Source organism: Lipotes vexillifer, unplaced genomic scaffold (genome assembly GCF_000442215.2).
Source record: "Lipotes vexillifer unplaced genomic scaffold, Lipotes_vexillifer_v1.1 scaffold168, whole genome shotgun sequence".
Classification (NCBI taxonomy): Eukaryota; Metazoa; Chordata; class Mammalia; order Artiodactyla; family Lipotidae; genus Lipotes; species Lipotes vexillifer.
Window position 1 is genome coordinate 1,582,991 of NW_006773947.1, and position 22,974 is coordinate 1,605,964.

General features: G+C 41.4%; 1 protein-coding gene across 1 annotated transcript in view; it reads right to left on the reverse strand.

Moving 5' to 3' along the window:
* TTC39C (tetratricopeptide repeat domain 39C) overlaps positions 1-22,974 on the reverse strand; it is a 104,987-nt gene that overhangs the window by 26,664 nt on the left and 55,349 nt on the right. Inside the window, exons 5-6 of the mRNA XM_007448598.1 lie at positions 16,187-16,541; positions 14,163-14,331 (exon numbers count right to left, since the gene is read on the reverse strand). Of these exons, the coding sequence (XP_007448660.1) occupies positions 14,163-14,331; positions 16,187-16,541 (524 nt within the window). The remainder of the gene's footprint in view (positions 1-14,162; positions 14,332-16,186; positions 16,542-22,974) is intronic.

Here is a 22,974-nt window from a genome sequence, read left to right on the forward strand (position 1 = left end):
ACACACACCCACACACACACACCCACACACACACACACACACACACACACACACACACACACACCCTCTCTAGGTGCCAGGCACTGGTCAAGGCATTTGAGATAAACAGTGACCCAGAGAGACAAAGTCCCTGCCTTGTGGAGCCTCTGTTCTCCTTGTAATGTGGAGCAAATTACAAACAAGGAGCAAATCAGGAAGACACCTAATGCCGTGTGTCCAATGAGGATGAGTCTCTGGGCAGACACAAGGTGGGTGGTGATAAAGGGGACAGGGTGGGCATGGTGGGAGCTGGTGGTGGTCAGCTACCCACAACCACCAGCCATTCATCTGGCCCTTGTTACTGTCTTGTACAATTACCTTTTCATGCATTTACACTGCTAACTTCATAATTAGATTATAAGTTCATTTTGGGACACAAGATTTTTCTAGTTCTCTTGGCATCCCCCCAGAAGGCCTTTTCCATAACAGGCTACAAATCTCTGATTACACACAAATAATGGAATAGAGTGGTAATGTTTTCAGCACCTCCACACAAATGGACAGCAACCCCCATGGAAAATGAGTTATGTAACCAAACAGAATAATGCACCAGCTGCAGAATTTCCTTGGTCTCTCAACAGTTAGGCACATGATTCTGACAAAAATTTGCGATGGAAAGTGCTTTATACTGAATTTACAACCAAGACAAGATTCTGTCTAAATAGGAAAATCCCTGACTAAGCACCATGTGCTTAGTTAGCACTTAGCTGTATCCATGTTACATTATTTAAGGCTGACAGGGAAGGCACTGTCCTCTTTTTACAGACAAGGACACAGGCTCAGAAAGCTCAGCCAGCCAGGAATTGGAAGAGCCCATTTTGAGATGAGCTACACTATAGTGACTTTTAAAACTGCAGAGAAGGAATTTGTGAAAGATAGCAGTAAATTTAAAAGAAATATGTTTATGTTAAAGGCACTATCAAAGAATTTTAAACAGGGAAAACGATAATGCAAAGAATTAACTCAGAAAAACAAAGACTACAGAAACAGAGAAAAACGAGTCTACAAAGAGTCACACTACTCAAAATAAGACAGCAATTCAAGATAAACAGATAAACCTGGAAAACAGATGGAGAGGATTAATATCCATACAGACTTTTATGAGAGAAACAAATAGAGGCCATAATCAGGAAAGTGACTGAAAAGTTTTCCTAGAACTGAATGACGTTCTCTGTGAAGGAAGTCTAATGGGCAAGCTGGTATGTGGGTTTTTCCAAAGAGGAATTAAAGACAAATTGTAAACAGCAGAAATAATGCCAGGTAGTTACAGTTCTGAAGATTCAAAATCCATGAAAATTTTTTTAGAAAATCTTTGAGAAAATTCTTTCCTTTTAAAGTGCACAATTCAGTGGCTTTTAGTATATTCACAGAACCATGTAATTTGTAAGCTGGAAGAAATCTTAAAAATCAGGTAGCCTAGTTTTTCTCAAGTGTGCTCTACTGAATGCTTCTAAGTCTCACAGGCTACAGTATGAAAAAGAATTTTCCTGGCCCATTAACTTGGGTAAACACAGCATACCTGCAGACTCTATCTCCCTCGTGATGCAAAACTAAAGTCTCCGAGAAGCCCCAGGATATCCTGATTTCAATGACATGGGACCTCTTTTCCTGGAACATGTACTAACTAGTCCATCAAATCAGTGCTCCCGGTAAGATGTTTCAGAGAAACACTGATTTATTCCAACCCCCCTGATTTTCCAAATAAAGAACCAGAGCCAGAGAAGACTGGCTTAACTGAGGTCTCACTGCTCTTCCAAACTGACGTGTGAGCGACCATGTGGAAGTACAGAGGGTTTTCACTCTTCACGAAACAGCCAACACCAAATCTTCAGGCTTTTAGTCCAGTGCTCATTCTACAATGCTATGCACCCAAACCTGAAGGTCTCAAGCAGTATGACAACAAACTCCCACAGCTAACAAGTCCTCCCTAAGAAGCCACAGAGAAATGAGGACTCGTACACGAAACAAAGAAACGCACAGATTTAGGAAACCAATGTGCCCACACATTGAGAGTCCCAAATCATAAAGAAAAACAGAAAAGTTCAATGTGATACTATGAGAAAATAGAGAATTTCACAGATGAGCTCTGGACAGGGGTAGGTAAAAGTAGGGAACAGTATTTCCTAAGACTAGCTCTGTGCCACCCGGCAATGGGAGTTTGCTGTACATTTACTGTCCTCAGAAGAGTGAGGAACAAAGACATGAAAGAAACACTGCCTGCGTGGATATGTGAACCCATGTTCAAAATGGCAGACAAGTAAAATACAGTGATCACCTTTCCAACCAAGCATTAAGGAGAAATCTGCCCCTGAATAAGCAAGCAGAAACGGAAACAAACAAGAACAGTAAACACATCCCTGAGAGCAAAGGAAAACAACATGTGTGCTTCATATACACAATTAAATATGAACCAGAAAGTCCTCTATGAGAAGGGAGGTTGGGATTGAGAAACAAAATCAAATTATCTCTTGCTGACGGGGTCACCCCTACTCCACCCACCTCTCTCCACCAAATGCTCCAGCCCCAATGAGCTTGTATCTCCCCATTATCTGGCCTTTTCTTGGATCTGGGCTTGAATGCAAGCTCATCCCCCATGCTCTCACCTCTCACCTGCAAACTCCTACAGACTCTTCAAGAGCCAACCCAAATACCCCCACTCCTGGGTCATCTTTTCCAGCTGCGAGGGTCACACCATGGGTGAGCCACACCATGCTTTCCCTTCCCATAGGCCTGTTTTTATGTTTCTCAAAGCCTGGCCACATCTGCATCTGCTTACATGCCTGCCTGCCACGTGGTCCTGATCTCCCCCGGGGCATGAGCTCTGTCCCTGTGGCTGCTAACGCATCAGCCCCAGCAGCAGCCCCAGCAGCAGCCCCAGCAGGGCTGTGGTCATGTCGTTACACCAACAAGGACCCACACTCAGAGCCCCAGGACAGCACGTGCCTCCCAGATTAGCACCTCCCTAAATCTCAACAGGGAAACTACGCCCAAGGTACAAACCAGGGGCCCACCTCGACAAGGAGGGAAGTGAGGCTTAAAGAGATTAAGCGTCTCATCCAAGGTCACTCAGCCAAAGTAGAGGAGCCAGGACTCAGCCTGGGCAGCTGGCCTCCAGAGCTGAGCCCTGAGTCATGATCTGTATCTTATTATATCACAATATCACAGCCCCCCAAACACGCTCAGTTAACCAACGAAATGCAAGCTGAATTTCAAGGAATACAATCGAATCCCTAAACAAGAATATTAATACTTCACTATTCTAATAAGACAAATACGATAAAGTATTAAGAAAATGAACTATAAAACAAGCTAAATTAAGAAAAACTAGAGGGCTTCCCTGGTGGCGCAGTGGTTGAGAATCTGCCTGCCAATGCAGACGACACAGGTTCGAGCCCTGGTCTGGGAAGATCCCACATGCCATGGAGCAACTGGGCCCGTGAGCCACAATTACTGAGCCTGCGCGTCTGGAGCCTGTGCTCCGCAACAACAGAGGCCGCGATAGTGAGAGGCCTGCGCACCGCGATGAAGAGTGACCCCCACTTGCCACAACTAGAGAAAGCCCATGCACAGAAATGAAGACCCAACACAGCCATAAATAAATAAATAAATACATACATTGTGTATAAAAAAAAAAAAAAAGAAAAAAGAAAAACTAGAAAGAAAATGGAAGTAGAAAATGCACTGATAAAAAAATCTCTCTATATAAAAGCCCATATGATAATCTAAAGCCCAATCATAAAATTAAGAAAACACAAATTTTGAAAAGTACCACAAATAATGAAAAGTAATACCACATTTACATGTCTGGAAATAGTCGCCATATGTTTAAAAATAAGTGGAAATGGGAAAAAAAATATAAAACTAAGATGAATATAACAGTAAGTAGACGTCTTAAATTAAGATTCTTGAAGAAATAAGAGAAATTATTAAAGAATTAATTTCAAAAGGGTACTTAACAATGACTGACCAAAAAATACATTCAAATGTTTAATTACCTTAAGTGACTTGCTTCTCCAAAATGTAGGAAAAAAATATTCCATTAATCAACTCATTTTTTAAAAATATCAGGTATGTTTCTAAAGCCCAAGAATAAGCCCTCCTGAATATTTATATTTACATTTATACTAATATTTAAATGTGTTATTTGCTAGTAAGTTACATATATGGTTTATTGCACATATATAATATTACATTTAGAATGTAAATATATATGTAACTTATCGCAAATAAAAGCTAAAAAGAGAACTGGGTTGAGAGAGAAGGCCTGAATTCTAGTTCCTCCTTAATCCAAAATAACTATGTACACATGCACATACTTGTTTTATCTGAACCCACATTTACTATATATATGACAGGACAGATGCAGGTAAAAAAAAGTATAAAGTAATGAGAGAAAGAGTGACATGACTAAACGAAGAGATATTCTCAGAAATGAATAAGAAATATTATAAATATCAATTAAAATTTCCCTATAGTATACAGAACCTGACAAACTGAAAGCTGAGTATATGTGAGAAACAAGTGGATAAAAATACTAAATAATATATATTTTTAAAGGCAACAGTGATGTATTTATTATATTTAAGACATAAAATCACAATTGTCAAAACCATGCAATATTCATTTTAAAACATCTATAAAAGGTAGAAAATATATTTCAAAAACAGATTGCATCTATCTTAAGGATTTAGTTCAGTAACAGGAAGAGAAATACCCTTAATGTTACTATTCTTGAATCCAACAGGTATCAGAATTAAACCATACCCATCACCACACGCAAAGAGGTATGAGAATATAAGGCTTCTTAAAACATCATTTTACAATCTGAAGAAAACAAAATAGTCTATGTGTCCCAGTTTGAGAAGATAAATTTTATTTCTGAAAAAATGAAATCTATTAAAAACTGTGTGTATGTTTGAATGCTCAAATTTTCACAATAAAATGTAAAGACAGTTCTCAAAAAAGACAGTAATAGAAGAGGGGAAATATATGATAAACATAACTTACGATTACATTATACAATAGAATTTGGGCAAATACATGAGAAAAATATTTCTTACTCAAAAGTCAAACATGATTGGATCAACAGTTTATATCCAAAGAAAAAGAGAATATATATTCATATAGAAAATACACACCCTCAGCAACACGTTTTGGAAACATCTTTGAGATATAATTCAAATATCATAAAATCCACAGACTTAAAGTACGTGTGGCTTTTAGTATATTCACAGAGTAGCACAACAATTACTACAATCTAAGTTTAGAGTATTTTCATCACTCCCAAAAGAAACCCTATACCTATTAACAGTTACTCCATACTCTCCCTCACCATCCACAAGTAAGCAATAAGCTATTCTCTGCCTCTGTAGATTCGCATACTTTGGAGACTTCACATAAAATCACACAATGTATGTTCTTTTGTGACTGGCTTTTTTCACTTACCATGTTTTCAAGGTTCATCTATGCTGTAGCATGTATCAGTACTTCATTCCTTGTCATTGCTAAACATTATTCCATTGTATGGATACACATTTGTTTATCTTTCATCAGTCGACATGGACATTTGAGTGGTTTCTGCTTCTTCACCATTATGAATAATATGGACATATGTTTTCATCTCTCTTGAGTGGAACTTCTGGGTCATATAATCAATCTACGTTTAACATTTTGAGGAACCACCAAACTGTGTTCCAAAGTGTCTACGCTATTCTACTTTCCCACCAGCAATGAATGAGGGTTTAATTTCTCCACATGCTTGTCTACACTTGTTATTGGGGGGTCTTTATTATAGCTACTCTGGTGGATGTGAAATAGCATCTCACTTTTTTTTTTTAATTTATTAATTTATTTTCGGCTGCATTGGGTCTTCGCTGCTGTGCACGGGCTTTCTCTAGTTGCGGCGAGCGGGGGCTACTCTTCATTGCAGTGCACGGGCTTCTCATTGTGGTGGCTTCTCTTGTTGCAGAGCACGGGCTATCGGCGCGCGGGCTTCCGTAGTTGTGGCTCGTGGGCTCTAGGGCGCAGGCTCAGTAGTTGTGGCACACAGAAGTCCCCTCACTTCGTTTTGATTCGTTCTTCATAATGACTTACGATGTTAAGCATCTTTTCATGTGCTTATTGCATATATTCTTTGGAAAAATGTCTCTTCAAATCCTTTGCCTATTTTTTAACTGGGACCAAACCCGGGCCCCCTGCATTGGGAGCGTGGAGTCTTAGCCACTGGACCACCAGGGAAGTCCCGTCTTTTCAGTTTCTTGATGGTACTTTTGGCAGCACAAAAGTGTTTAACTTTGACGTAATGTTGAAGTTGACCCTTGAACAATGTGGGAGATCGGGGCACCAACCCTCCACACAGTCGAAAATCCGAACATGATTTATAGTGGTGCCTCCATGTCCATGATTTAATCAATTGTGGATAGTGTAAGTACCGTGGTATTTACTATTTTTTTTAAAAATCTGCATATAAGTGAACCTACTTGGTTCAAACCCATGGTATTCAAGAATCGAACGTAGTTCAATTTACTTATTTTTTCTTCTGTCACTGCACCTTTGACATCATGTCTAAGAAAGCATTGCCTAACCCAAGAGTTTTATAGTTTCAGCTCTTACATTTAGGGTGGATGACCCACTTTGCATTAATTCTTATACATGGTGTGAGGTAAGGGTCCAACTTCATTCTTTTGCATGTGGGTATTCAGTCGTCCCAAAACCATTTGTTGAAAAGACAAATCAATCTTTGCCCATCAATCTGTCCTGGTGCCCTTGTCAAAAGTCAATTGATCTGTAGATGTGAAGGTTTATTTCTTGACTCTCATTGATCTTTATGTCTATTCTTATGCCAGTACCACACTGCCTTGATTACTTTGTAGTAAGTTTTGAGATTATGAAGTATACATCTTCCAACTTTGCTCCTCCTTTTCAAGATTGTTTCACCTATTCTGGGCTCCTTGAGTTTAGTATGAGTTTGTACATTTCTGCAAAAAAGCAAGCTGTGACTTTGATAGGGATTGCACTGAATCTATAACACAATCAAGGGAGTACTGCCATCTTAACAATATTGAGTGTTCTGATACATAAACACGAGAGGTCTTACTGGTAATGTCTAAGAACTATCTTTAAACTGCTTTAATTTGTATCATCATGGAAATAAAAAAATAAAACTACGCAGTGAGACACTGCTGCTAATACCATGTACAAAATAATGAATGATTATACTCTGGCTCACTATATCTTGAGTATCATCTCTTATCATTTAGCAAAAGCTACAGAGCTGTTCACACTCTTTGAGTCTAATAATGACACCACTGGAGCTATAGCCAAAGGAAGTAATTCAAGAAAATGAAAGGGAAAAATATGCTATTTATTACAGCACTTTCTATCACAGGGAAATACTGGGAAGTCATAGGGAAACAACTGTTAAATATCCCAATATCCCAACAATGGGAAATATCAAATTAGTAACACAATGGAAATCTAAATAGTTTCCATACCAGTTATTTACAAAAACTATGTTAAAACATGCAAACATTAGATTTGTAAGCAAAAGTGCCTGAAGTCTAATATGTGTATATTAAAGATCACAAAACAACTTGAAACAAAACAGCTTCGAATTTAATTATTGCTGGGTTATTTTTATGAAGTTGCTTAACATCTTACAATAAAGTATTATGCATGTGTTTTAAAAAGAGAGGCCCCGCCTTGTCACCTGTAGCGTGTGCAGAAGGACATGCTGTGACAACCCAGTTACTCACATGTGATTCAGCATTAATGTCACTGAGGAGCGGAATCGGTTTAGCAGTATTACTGTCAAGGACACCTAACAATAGATCATGCATTTAACCCCTACCCTTAGGACCAGGGTTAATGTAGGCAAGGGAAAACTCAGCCTCTTATGCACATTTAGTGAGCTTACGGATATAAATCAATGTTAACCTTCTACTTGCTTTTCAACCCAACAACTTGTAAAGATAGAGTTAAAAGAAGAGCAAATGTATTTAACCTATTAGCAATTTGGGTTATCATCATCTCATTTCAGTGAACAGAGTCATAAACCACACGGTATGGATTTATCACAATGGAAAGTGAGGACAAATATATCCTCCACCTCTCCTACACCACATTAAGCCAATCTCTTATTTTGTGTCCTTCTGAGAATAAATGGTAACCCTATTTTTCCTGGTGCCTGAAGTAATAAAGAGAACCACATAGGTCGGAAGAGAAAACTACAATTAACAGAACTTCAGGGAACTGTTTCTCTTCCTGCGTTGCCTTTTTCCTGATCCTATAAATAACAACATTACCTCATGCTGGCAAATCATGCTGTTCAGATACAAGAGGCAGGCTTGCTTGCTCGTCAACAGATGCAGAGAAACGCTGCCACCCAACAGCTCTGATTAGTCAATATGCCCCCGAGATGGGTGCATGGGCACAGGTCTCCCTGGGTTTGGCATTTCTGTGCTGGCCCCTACTCTCCATGACCCCCCCAGGCCTCCTGCCTCTTGTCTCTGTCTGATAAACTAATCACCAAGCGGATCAACCTTCACCTTTCTGTCCCTGCCACAATCATGAACCAAGGAGCTAAAAAGCAACACAGACCTCCTGCTTACTGTGGGGAGCACCAATGAAAAATGTAATTTCATCAGTAAAAGTCCAGAGAGAAAGGACTACAGCCTGAAATGATGAGTGGGAGGAAGATCCAGAGCCAGAACACACGCACACTGGGGTCAAAGCGTAAGGGCCTTTCACACAGAACCGTGCAGGTAACAGAAAGTAAGGAGATGGCTGGGACTTCCCTGGTGGCGCAGCGGTTAAGAATCCGCCGGCCAATGCAGGGGACAGGGTTCGAGCCCTGGTCCGGGAAGATCCCACATGCTGCGGAGCAACTAAGCCCGTGTACCACAACTACTGAGCCTGCGAGCCACAACTACTGAACGCCCGCACACCTAGAGCCCGTGCTCCGCAACAAGAGAAGCCACCGCAATGAGAAGCCCACGCACCAAAACAAAGAGTAGCCCCCGCTCACCGCAACTAAAGCCCGTGCCCAGCAATGAAGACCCAACGCAGCCAAAAATAAAAATAAATTTATTTTTTTAAAAAATCACCTCAAAAACAAAAGTAAGGAGATGGAACACCAGGGTGACAAAGTAAAGGTCAACCATCAAAGCCATCCCTGCAGACATTATTCATGGGGAAAAGAAACCACATCCTATCACACACCCTGCTCAGAAGCAAGGACCAGGGATAGAAGTACAAACCAGAGCAGACTGTGCAGTGAGAAGGTGGCATTTATCAGAGAGAACCAACAAGGCAGCTTTGGATATGAGAAAGATGGTATGAAAAGGCCACACACGCACACACACGGTAAAGTTCATAGGACTCCCTCAGTGTGGCCTCAAGGCCTTGTGCACACTCCCACTTGGTGCTCGTGAATTAGGGCCGTCTCCGCTGTAACTGAGGGGCTGTTACAGCACAGGGTCCACCAGGCTGAGCTCAGGGCGAACAGGGGCTCAGCCTTCTCACCTCGCCACTCCAGCAATGAGCACGGACCTCATCGATACCCAGGTGCTTTTTACTTCCTGTAAATTTATTTAATTCATTTCTTTAGAGTCACACTTCTTTAGCCAGCCCATCAGAATTTCAATATCTGATTCGGTACCCTCCTTAGGAGGCCATCCTCTTACACCAAATGTCAAGACATTCTTGCACCATCTTCTTCTGCATCGGTAGCAGAAACAGGTTTAGGTGCCACCAAGAAAAGTAGACAGTCCTTGATAACCAGCTTCCTCTCTTAAAGAGACGCCGTCACTCACACTGATCAATGGACTTTCTGCCAACAGACTCATCTGTTCATTTGACAAACACACACTGAGGGCCAGGTCTTGTGCTGGGCCTACTTCTGCTCCTGAGAAGCAAATGTGTGGTTTTTTGATGCCACCATATGCAGGATATTCAGAAAGTATGGGTCCAAGCTAGGAAGACAGTCTCAAAATAAGAGTGCCCAAAGTGCATAAAGTAACTTCATTAGAATATGTCCATCAACTGTCATTCATTCAAATATTTGAGCATTTAGAGACAGATAAGTAGACTAATATTAAAAACTGGTTTTATAACTAGTCACACCATACAAAGCATGTATATGAAACTATGTATACACACAAAACCAAGCATGTGTATCTGTATATTATATACTCAATAGACTGTTAAAACGGGAGGAGAGGGGAGTTGTGCAAATCTGTATGGTTTAGAGAAAAAGGAGAGAATTAAAGTTTATGAAAATGTAGACTTGTCCCTAATACTTTTCAAGAATCAAGAAAAATACTCAGTAATCACTTGTACGTTAATGGACCTACCACTACTACCACTACTGCAGGTTTACTGGGATGAAAATAAATATAAAATTCAAAATTATAATTATCAATTCATATTTTAAAATGGAGGTTGCTATATAACCCTTGGGTCAACTTCCTAACATCTGTGTGCATTATGGAAATTCAGGGAAAAGTAAACATGGGTACGTACGGTACAGTAGCTATAGCCCCTCTGGCTACACACGCGCGTCTCACCCACACAAGCCTAGCTCTACTGACAACTCTCAACACCAGAACAAGTTCTTTCTCCTAAAAAGAGAGCAAATTTGGTAAGCTTAAGCACTCAGTAAGAATAACAACCACCATCACACTACTACCTGGATAGCGTTTATCACACGCTAAGTACTGTGTGAACCCATTTATTCCTCACAGCAACATGCTAAGTCACATGGGAAAAGTCAACAGAGACAGGACAGGTAAGGAGGGTAAGACAAGAGGGTGGGGAGGGCCAGAGGTGGGGGCACTTCAGACACGCAGTGGGGAGAAGCAAAGGTGGTAAAGAAAGAAAACTCTTCCTGCAGTCTGGCCAGGACGCCCGAAGAGCAGAGAAGCTTGGCGTCCTGAGATGCACAAGGACCCCGTATACCACCGACGGCATAGAACTTCACTGCTATGTCAAGTCAGGCCACAACACTGGGGAATAATGAAGACACGGCCACAAGGGTCATGCAAGTGGCAGGACAGGGGTGGACGTGTTAAAGGCCACCCTCCCCTACGGATTCCAAACTGTCCCAAACAATGAAGGGCCAAGTATGTAAAAAGCTGTTGATGACACTAAAAGAGAAAGTGGGCACCTGCACGTGATTCGAAAATAACAAGGAAAGTGAACACTAACCAGCCCGTGTTGAGCTAGTCACCCTGTATGAGGGCAAGCTTACATGAAAGCAGCTGTTCAAATAACTTATTCAGTGACTCAGAATCTACAAAGTTAAGTCCGTGTCATATGATGCACCTGTCAAAATTAGAGCCCCAGACCATGCTCCCTGGCGCCTGTCGATTAAAAAGATCTCGAGGCGCCCTCTCTCTAACCTAAATGCTCACTGAAAAGAAAAAAGGTTTTCTGTAAACAAATTCGTCAACTAAGCCCTGTGCGCTTTCATAAACTGAGTTGGGAGCTTAGAGGCCTTACAAAAAGCCTTTGAAGACCCATGTCACAGCCTCTCTGAGCAATTCTTCATCAGCAAATGAAGGATGCCACCATCTGATACCTTCCTACATGCTCACCTGGGAAGATTAATGAAATGCCAGTGTCCAGGCACCGTGAAGATAATGCCAGTAATATCTCAAGTTAGCCCTAAAATTCTGTTATCCTCTGAGACTTTGGGAAGAGCCAAACAGAAACAACTGTCACACTTCACTTGACCCTCAGGCTACAGCTCACCAATCAAGAGCAGTAACAGGTCTTTCAGCCTTTTTTTCTTAAAACCAAGTATCAGTTGGGTAAGCAAGCTGCTCCATGACAAAGGAGTTCTAACAACCACCACCGGCACTCAGATTCCAATGATCTACCATGAAAGAGACTGAACGTCTGCTGAGAGCTGTCGTGGTCACTATGTACCTCCCCAAACCATGCTTATAAGAATCCTTTGATGGTGCTGTGGCTTCCTCATTTCTAGAATCATCCCAACGACAATGAATGACCACTCACTGTTAGCATTCCCTCCGTCCCTAATAGGGATGACTTGTGGACAAACTAAAATCATGCCAAATTGAGTTTTTGGAGAACAAATAAGTTATTAATTTTGCTAAAAGTTAAGCATTTTTAAAAAATATTTGTTTATTTATTTGGCTGCACCGGGTCTTAGTTGTGGCATGCGGGATCTTTAGTTGCAGCATGCGGACTTCTTAGTTGTGGCATGCATGCAGGATCTAGTTCCTAGACCAGGGATCGAATCTGGGCCCCCTGCATTGGGAGCGTGGAGTCTTAGCCACTGCACCATTAGGGAAGTCCCAGCATTTTTGTTTTAAAATAAAAAATTAATGAAAATGGGAAGCATAATGAAATATAAATCCTGACTTTTACATTTCTATTTAACAGTTTCAAAACCCAATTTAGAGCATTCATTGATCAAGGGAGTGAGGGGAGAGACGTCTAGTACGTGCCTGATGCTCTGGCCTCATTGCTGTGTTGTACACAACTGTAAACATCAGGCTCTCACCCCCACTAGGCAAACCTCCTTTGAACACTAAACCTAGTATCGTCGAGTTCAGAGTTATTCAGAATGTCAATTTCTTAAAGGAAAGGCATTACACATCTAAGAAAGCATTTACCCTGCACCCAACTTTCATCTCAGAAAAGGTCACTCAAGTGAGAAGGCTGAGCCAATTAAAATGTTCCTTTTACGGGGTTATTTCCTCCTGCACAAACCCAAGGGAGTAGAGAAACCTGAATAGCTTGAACATGCTTCCCTACATGCAGGACCATAACCCTGAGCTTGAAAGAAAAACACACTAACAGCAGACTGGATTGCTCGGGAGATTGATCTACGTTTTTAAGAGAGCAAGAGAAAAAAAGAGCAATGTCACTGAAGGTACGTGAGCCTGAATGCAAAGAAAAACAGTCTCAAAGTAATGAGAAGAAAAATGACTTGGACGTGGGTTTAAATAAGTCAGATCCTGGAAAGCTTTCTGTGTTGTGTTTCAGTTGTAAATTATTAGTATAATCTTTAAAATACAATTTCCATAAATAAAGGTAAGGAGTCCTCAGATTTAAGAAGGCACTTCATGAAGGAAAGAAATTATTGGGGAAGTAATATACTCTCCACTGCCAACAAAAAATTAGTGAACGCATCACCTCCTGTGCTCATGAAAGCATTCCTAGGCAAAAATCTTCCAAAGCACTTGTAGGTTTTTTTGAATGGGTGTGCTGAGAATGCCTGGTTGACTGAGGGCAGAGGTTACTAAACCTCACATTGCTGCACTACTAGCTACTGGTGAGCCTGTGGGTGGTAGACCTCAGAACAGTCACCTTCTTTCATATGCATGATTAATTTCTTACAAAATTTTCGTTTTTCTTCAGATCCTCATGCCCTCAAGTAAGCAGACAAAAAAGAAGAAACGCAAAGAGAAGCAGAACCCCCTCAAAGGCCAGGGCGTATTGTTTTTCTGAAATGAGACAGCCTGGCCTCACTTGCTGGGTGACCCCGGAGGTCACGTGAAACCCGCTAAGATCCCTGTTTATCTTTCCTGTAAGATGCAGGGGATGATTTTCTATCTCTGTCGCAGGCTTGTTCTGAGGATCAAATGGGATGGTGTGTGTGAAACCTCTGGCACAGGATCTAGACACATGCATGAAAAAGTAATACCAGCTACTACTATTTCAAAGCCTTTGCTGTCCTTGACATTTCGGGCAATAACTTGTGGATAAATCAACTGTCAGCCAGGATGAACATTTGGAAACAGATTATTAGTAATTCCAGAGACGGAAAAACAACGTATCTCATGTTCTTTAACTAAGTCACTCCCAAGGGCTCCTGTGTCTTCAGCTCAGGGTGCGGCATCTCTTTCTCATCAGCACCGAGGGACCCCGGCCCTGCTTCGCCCACAGCTGCAGAACAGAAGGTAACTGACTAACACCCCGGGTTCCTGGAAGAGGCTCCCACAGCAACGATGCAATGCGAGGCACAAAAACAAGATGTTACTCGGCCCTATGACATTCGGGCTCCTTGTGATACTACCCACCCCCCCAAGTAAGAATTGTAGATTTGATCAACAGAAGGCTTTATTTTTAAAGAGATGGGGAATGCACAGTACCTCTAATCGTTGTATGCGTCCCTTGAAAAACATAAAGAGGGAAGAATTTGGATAAGCAGCTTCTTTTTTGAGAAGAATTTCCTTCGCTTCATCCAGGCCTGCTTTGTTATCACTGCCATCCAGGGCAAAAAACGGGCGGACTACAGTATGATACCAGAGCAGCGCTAATCTAAAGGAAGACGGAGAGAAACCGTGAGTGACAATGACTTTTCTTGCAGTGTTTCCACTCTTTAAAAAAAAATCAGTGTGTGCCCTTCCAACACACACCCCTTCCAAAAAGCTCACTAGGCAGTCTCTGAAGAAGTAAAATCAGTATCGCCCCCCATCTTAGTTTTATCAGTATTTGGAAAGCCACAACTTTAGAGCACAACATATAAATCAGCATACTCCCATTGGATAAGAGAATAAGGTCACAGAAGCAAGGAGCTCTTCTGAGGCTTCTAGATGGATTGCTGACGGTATCATTTATGTAAATCTCTGAATTCTACACCTTACTCATCAACGTGTAAATTAGAAACAGTAATTGGTTACCATGAATTTACTATCCCCTTAAAATTACTCTTTGCATTACTTTTTACAAAAGGAAAATGTTTTCGCTAGTGTTCACGGAAGTTAGAGTGTAAGCCTCAGACTGAATTTAAATATAGGAACCACAGGCAAAATTGTACAAAATTGGGTTAAAATAAGTGAAAGGACCAGATGAAGGGCCCTTTCTCTAGCCACTGAGGCTGTTCAATTTGAAAACCAAACAAATAAGTAAGTTACTTAAAATTCTCCCACTTCAAACGTGTCCCTTTCAAAAAAAAAAAAAAAAAAAAGCCACGTTAAACTAAGTAACAAAATAGATTCCCTGGGATCGGCTTTAACAAACCGACAAAAATGTTTAACCAACACAATATTTTTATGTAAATGTATGCTTCCAGCATGTGCATAAATTTGGTCCTCTTCTGGAGATCAGACTAATTTACATTATTATTAATTGAATTCATTCCTTTCTCAGAAAATATTATTAAAAAAGACAAATTATCACAAGTTACAAATCTGTTAAGTCAAATTAATAAAGGACCATTGTGTAATATAATGAGTTTGTGGAGGCATGAATATTTTTGCAATAAAAAATTAATGACCTTTGTAATAGCTACCAGCTGATTAAGAGTTAACATCCAAATTCCTCAATACTGACATAAGCAGAAATACAGCACACTAAGGTTCTCTGTGATACCAAAATCTTTGGAAAAATTCTGATAAGTGGTGTAATGTCAAAGGACATCCAGTATTTGATAAAATTATTCTAACTGCAAATGGTAGTAGATATTTACCAGATTGAAAAAAAATCACATCATTTTTAACTGATGAGGAAATGGGTGAATCCTTGCTCTGGATGGTTATAATGGCTTCTTCACACTTTTCGGTTTAAATAATTATCATTTAAGTTTAGTCTGAACAACAATAACTCAATTTAGTTGAACACCGCAAACTATCCAAGCCACATATAAGAGACCAATGGACCAACCAGAATCATCAAGGAAAATTACCCAACATGAGAATATAAGAATAGAAATTTCAGAATCACAGAAGAGTCTTCTGAAATGTATATCCCATTAAGTCCAAAAATCAGGATTATCAATCTCAGTGACTGGTCAGGGTCACAAAAACTTTATAAATCATGATCATTCTGCATGTTTAAAATACAGGACTCAACAAAAAAAATTTTTTTTAATTTATAAAGAAAAGAAAGAAAATGGTCAAGACGGACTTTCCACAAAAATAAATAAGTGAATAAATAAACATAAAATAAAATACAGGACTCATGAGACTTGAAAACAGTGCTCTGGTCTCTAAAGTCAACTTATAAACACCACCAAAAACATGGTCCTTGGCATTGCACTAAAAGACAGAAAGGCATGACAGCAATGTCAACCAACCAAGCATTTTACCTGAAGTTTCCTATAAAGGTTTTGATTGTCGTTCACTTACTTTCAACACTATATTATCTACCAAAGCATTGCAATATAGCTACTCACGTAGCTAAAGGGGCCTTCATGTCCTTACTTTCGCTTGCATACATCAGTGAAGAAAGCCCCTGTAGGCGGTCTCCAGGAAAACCCAGCAGGTTGATGATTTTGAGCAGGTTTGGGGGCACCATGGATATGCAAAGGTGAAAAAGGCCATATCCAAAGCTCACAGCACCTTTCAGTCTGTTTAGAGACTCCTCAGACACCCCTTCAGCCACAATGTGATTATCATTTGCAGCGTCAGAAGTCAAGGGCTCTTCCGTTAGCTTCTTCTGATACAGCTCCTGGAGGGCATTGATGTCCATATAGCATTTATTGTAAATCTTCCAGGCTTTCCTAAGGATCCACCCACCTTTTATATATGCTATAAAGAGAAGGGGAGAAAAGCATGAAAAAATAAGTATTCAAAATAATTTTCCTGCATTAATAATAAAGATATTGAAGAATGACCTGAAAAAACAAAATTTTAAAAAACAATAAAAATTATTACCCATCATGAAACCTTCTGTTCTTCATATGGCTTAAATTCCTTATTTGTTGTCTGTTTCCCTTTACTAGTCTGGATGACCACTTGGCAAGAACCATGTATTATTTTGTCCATTGTATCGAGCCCCTCACGCTGAGGTGAGGGCATAGCATCTAATATCTGCTAAATGAATGAATGCAAGCATTATCTGAATCTGACTTGTTTCCCACGTATTCTGTGAAACCCTCTACCGCATCCCTGAACTACCTGAACTATGGCGCTTTCTGGATAAAACTCTTAAATTTGTGTACCTTGTGTTTCATCCCTCCTCAAGAGCAACTTCTAAAGCTAAATTTGCTGCTAAATTTATACCCAAGCACCAAGCATGGCGACTTGCCAAAAAATAAAACAAGCAAAACAAAACGATTAATATTTATCGGGTGAACAAATGGCCAGTTTATTAACAAAAATGTCATTAGCGTTAAATACAAAAATGCAAAGAATCCCCAATGCATCTCTATTCAATGCCTATTAGTGGCTTAACCGCTTAACCCCTAGCGAGGCTGGGGGGCTTTATCTCGTGTGTATGACAATGGAGCTCCCCCACTGCCCAGCCTAGAGAGCTCCAGTGAAGGAGGGTGGCAAAGCAGAAGCTATTCACACCACAGGGTGAAAAGCTGTTGTTTTTAAAGCCACTTCCCTTTATTTCTGTTAGGCCAATTTTCTTAACATAGCCACCTTGAGAATGTGTGTCACAAAGGCAAAGGTAGAGATAAACCTGGGATTTACCCTGCTCCACGCCCCACTGGCCCCTCTCAGGTCTGAGTCCTGCCTCACCCTCTCCTGCAAACATCTTTCCCTTCTGATAAGGAAGAGAAGCGGGGGCGTGGATAGACCTGTGCTTGTCTGAGTGCATCACCACCACATATCTGGGGAAAAGGTCCTCCACAGGGAGTTTTCTGTAAAATAGTTCTCTAGTAACTATAGAGGAGAGCTTGTCCACTTGGCACCGTTACCAATAATGGTACTGATCCTCTGACCTCAAAGCACAACAGAAGACAACATGAACCGTGTACCAGGCTTCCAGGCCCTTTAGAACAGCAGGGAAAGAAGTTTTTAAATTTATTTTTGAATGACATAAAATATATAACATAAAATCTGATTTATAGAAGTCCAATCCCTGAATTGAAAGTGATCTAAGATTATATGGCATGTGCAGAAAAGAATTAACATAGCAGGCCTATTGCTCTCCTTTGAAAGGCCTGTTTACAAGGTTGGCCCTTGGCTGGTATCTGGGAACTTGGATTTGGGAGGGGTCCCATCATTCCCAGAACTGGTAAGAGGGGCTCACTGTGCCTACAGTTTGCATGAACAATGTTTTATGTGGACACCTGCTTTCCTTCTGGAAGTTTGGGTATGCGCCAGGCAGCGGGGTGCCTACATGGTCAGTCCCCAGTAAAAACTACAGATGCTGAGTCACTAACCAGCTTCCCCAGTTGGTTACATTTCACAGGTGTCGTTATAATTCACTGCCAGGAGAATCATGCGCATCCTATGTGGCTCTTCTGGGAGAGGACCCTGGGAAGCACGGGCCTGACTTTTTCTGGTCTTCGTCCCTGTGCCTCTTCCCTTTTCTAATTTTGCTTTGTATCCTTTCACTGCAACAAATCATAGCCATGAGTATGACTATCTTCTGAGTCCTCCTAATCACTGGTCTTGGGGACCCCGATCCATTAACTCAAGCTACTATCTTAATTAAAGTATCAATTTTCTGGCAAACGATGACCATATCTCCTATGGGATCACAATTCAAAACACAACCATCCCACAAGTTCTGGGTGATGAATGTCCTGTAGTCTAAGTGCACTGAAAAGATTTTGCTATATGACAAGATGAAAAAGTAAAATAAACCAGTCTACAAAAGCTTTGCTGCAGGGGGGGGGGGGGACGGTACTATTTGTATAATTTATTGTTATAAAAGTAATACATATCTGAAACAATTTATTTTTATTCAGTTCAATTTAACAAAAATATTTACTGTGCTAATATTACTTTTAGGCACTGTTCTAGGAGAATCAAAGAGAAATAAGACATAGATCCTGCCTTTAAGAGGCTCAGTGACTTTTTCCCTCCTAAATGGAAGTATTGTGGGAAAAAGAGAGGCTTGAGAAAACCTAACCTTGACACTTCTTTGTATGCTAGCAAAGTGTTTGGGTTAATCCAATACACCCACAGACAAGAAAGGTGACTCTCACTTATGATCCAAAAGCCAAAGATTGAATAGAAAAACAGAAAAAGACCAAGAAAAAGGAAACTAAAATATATAGTCCTGAGAACACAAAAGCAATTGAATCTACTTGAAAAGAAATAATAATTGGCTACAGATAAAAAGTGAAATAAAAAGAGGAAAAGTAAAATTGCAAAACCCTAAAATGTCAATGAGCTATTAAGTTCCTATCACGTGCCTAGGACTGTGCTTGGCGTCTGAGGGACACAAATGAACTGTAAGACATAAACCTCAGCCCTCCAAATGCCCAATAAAATTAGAAAATAAAAGTGAAAAAAATGTGTGTAACATAAGACTATATATGCATATGTTTATTTATATGGTCCACTGGGTCATATATAGAAAAATGAAAACAATGTTGAGATTATGAGTGAATTGCCCTTTATTTCCTTTTTGACAGTCAATTGTTTTCTACGTAATAAGCACATACATAAATTGAAAAGTGCAAAAGAAGTATTGCAGGATTTCAGTAGAAAACTTTACTCCCTCCTGTCCCCAAGCCTAACTGGAAATTTAGAGGGAAAAAATTAACTCCATTTCATCCTGTATTTTCCAGGTTACTGTCACTTTATTGAGGACGCACTTAGGGAAATGCAGCATTCCAGGGGAGAGCAACAAGAGTGTAAGTATGAAGGGATAGATGGAAAGCTGTTCAGAGGCAGAGTGAATCAGGGGACAAGCTGGGCCAAGGATGGGTGCAGGGATGATGCACCCAGTGGTATCCAGCTAAGGGAAGGACACCTGCTCGGGAGAAGCAGGGGCTCCCTAAAATTGGAGTTAAAGGGACTAGTGTTAGGGAAACAAGCTGTAGTAATCCAGATCTCAGGTGAAGAGTTACAGGAAAGAATGGCAGCAATGGAAGCAAATATAAAAATCCATTAATGCCGACTGTTTCGAACTCAACAAAAGGAAAAGAAAACCAACATGGTTAAAACCCATTTTTAAAGAATAAAAATGAAATTAATTCAACATCTTTAATTTCTTGCCTAAGATAAGAGCTTAGATGTTAACATTTATTTTAAAAGCACATGTTCAAGTCTACAGTAACAAGCTTTAAAGCCCTGAACTTGAGCCGGGTAAATAGAACTCAAAGTTTTGACTAATCGAAGATTAGAAACTGAGATGTGTACAAAGTTAGGACCTAGAGAGAAACAGATTTTGTTTTTACCACTTTTTAAGTTCAACTCTGCACTGAAACAGGTCCCAGGACTCGCCCTGCTCCATGTCCCAAATGCAGTGACCGAAACATCTGAGCTCAGCCAGACTCCGACGGGAGGAGCAGAGGCTGCGTGAGGACCAGGTGGAGAAGCTGTGCTCCGGGCCCACAGCACCGCGGCCCCAGCGGGAGGGACGCTTAGTCAGCTGATGCCCAGCAACGCGGCCAGGAGCAGCCTCTGCCCAACAAGCAGAGAAAACAGTTGAACACAGGGCCCCTCAATCTGCACAGGCTTTCATAGGCTCCTCTGAAACGTCAGACATAAAACATTCAACCACCGTGACTGCGTCCCTGGAGGACTGCACAGAGAGCAGAAAACCACAGACCATCCGCCCTCCCCTGTCAGGGGCAGCCTCAACCAGCCAGAGATGCAGGAGAGATGGGAAACCCTGTCCCCATAACAGGGGTGGGAGTCCTCCCCTAGAAAGGGCAAGAGTCGTCTGGAAAATGAAAATACCAAGTTACACTAAATGGATCCTGGAATAAATTTTGTAAATTTTTTTTTTTTTTTTTTTTTTTTTTTTAGCAGGGATTGTGTCTGGTGAGAGGCCCTACCATAGCATTCTGTCTGTCTGCTTGTCCTGGATGAGGCTGGTTAGTCCTATAATGCAAGGGAAGTTCAGCCTTGGCTTCCTTGTGACCCACATAACAGACTTCGGAAGGAAAAAAAAAGATGATTTAGTTTTCACTAGTCAGCGCACCTCCTCATTATTACTTTTACCCCCAGTCAACAGACTTCTGAACGACTCACTTCTCCAATCCCAACTATTCTTGGGGCTTCCTAGGGCTCAGTATGATGCATCTCATTCCTGAACGACATCACCCTTCCTCCATCCCTCTCTTTAATTCACATTTATATACCCACCATGTGTTAGGCAAAGACAGCATATCAGGTGCCAGGGACACAGAGAAGACAACAGACTTCCATTCTCTATAACCCTGCTCAGGTTCAGGATTAGGGATCCTTGACCTACCCAACAGAGTTTAGGAATTGCTCATTCCTTGTGCAACCTCTCCGACTAACTTACAGGTCTAATGTCTAGTGGTGAAAGTATCACACTCTGAATGAGAATTTATTTAGTCCTCTTTCTCCCCCACTAAACTCTCAGTAGCCTCAGGGCAAGAGCTACATCTCATTCATCTCTAGACCATTAGCATCTATCACCTTCCAGAATCTGACACACAGTAAGTGCTCAATAAATGTGGAGAAAAACAAAAGATAGCAGGTAGACACAGTCCCTGCCCTCAAGAAGTTTCCCGTCTGTTACTGTGGGCAGACATGTAAACACAGATGTGTACAGTTGCGTGATGACTGCTCTAACTGGCTATGGACAGGGTCCAAGCAGAGTAACAGAGGCCGTATGATGAAGTCAGTGAGGAAGGAGAACATGAAGGGAGCAGACCCAGGCTGCACCTGGGGAGGCACAAGAGAAAGACAAAAGGGGTTCCAAACTGAGAGGGCAGCGCACACCAAGGCCCGAGGCGGCAGGGCCTCAGAGACCTGCAATCAGCCCTGCCGAGCTAGAGGCGGTGGAGGCCAGGTAGGGGGCAGGTTCTTCCATGCCACCCGAGGGAGGAATCTGCACTATTCCTTGTAGGCGATGTTGCAGTAACAGCTAAGTGTCTGAAGCACAGGTGTAACAAGGTTTAGAAAGAGCGCTCCAGGGGCATCGTAGAGAATGTGGCCTGGAAAAGCATCCGGGCCTGGAGAAGCATCCAGGCCAACAGGAGGCTGTTCTACTCTCCTGGGGGGCTCATTCCATAGGACGGAAGGCGCACGTGCGCACGGGGGGCTGAGGGACAAGGCCCCGAGAGCCTCGGGTTTCTGGGCCATTGGGAGGCTGGTGGTTCATGTGACCAAACGAAGGTGAAGGGAAAACTGTGAGTGCTAGGAATTCAGATATGAAATAAGAAGCCCACAGCTCAGGTCCTGGTTCTGTCATCACTGTGTAAACCTGTTCAACCTCAAACAAATCATCCAGCCTCAACGGCCTCACCTGTGAAACAAGGAAAACAATCTCATTTGAGGAAAATTTACTGAGCGTATGTTATTGCCAAGAATAGTAAGACATGGGGCCGATCTTCAAGCCCAAAGGAAATACAGGAAACACAAACAAGGTGCCAAAAGCCATCAAGTCGGTTTAAAAATACTTTTTGTTACGAAAGTAATTCACGTGTGCTCACTGCAAAAAACAACAACAAAGCCCTTTGGATAATAGAGTAAATTAAAAAGTAGTATAGGAGGGACTTCCCTGGTGGTCCAGTGGTAAAGTACCTGCCTTCCAATGCAGGGGACATGGGTTCGATCCCTGGTCCGGGAACTAAGATCCCACATGTCACGGGGCAACTAAGACCTCATGCCCCAACTACTGAGCTCGCGCACCTCAACAAGAGCCCTTGCGCCACAACTACTGAGCCCACCCACCCTGGAGCCTGCACACCACAACTAGAGAAGAGAAGAGGAACAAAAAACCCACACGCCACAACTAGAGAGAAGCCCACGCATCACAACGAAGAGCCCAAGCGTCACAGTGAAAGATCCCGCATGCCTCAACCAAAAAGATCCCATGTGCCGCAACTAAGACCCAACGCAGCCAAAAATAAATAAAATAAATAAGTAATAAATAAATCTTTAAAAAAAATAGTATAGGAAAATAGAGAGAGAGGATGGGGTAATTCACTATAAAGAAATTCAAATGAGACAAAATACAGGGCTCTTTCAAAAGTCGGAAGCACTAACAAATTCACACAGACTCACTCTTACCTGGAGCTCAGGTGAGTGTGTACCCACACCCACTTCTGGGCCACCTGATCAAGGGGTTGGGGAG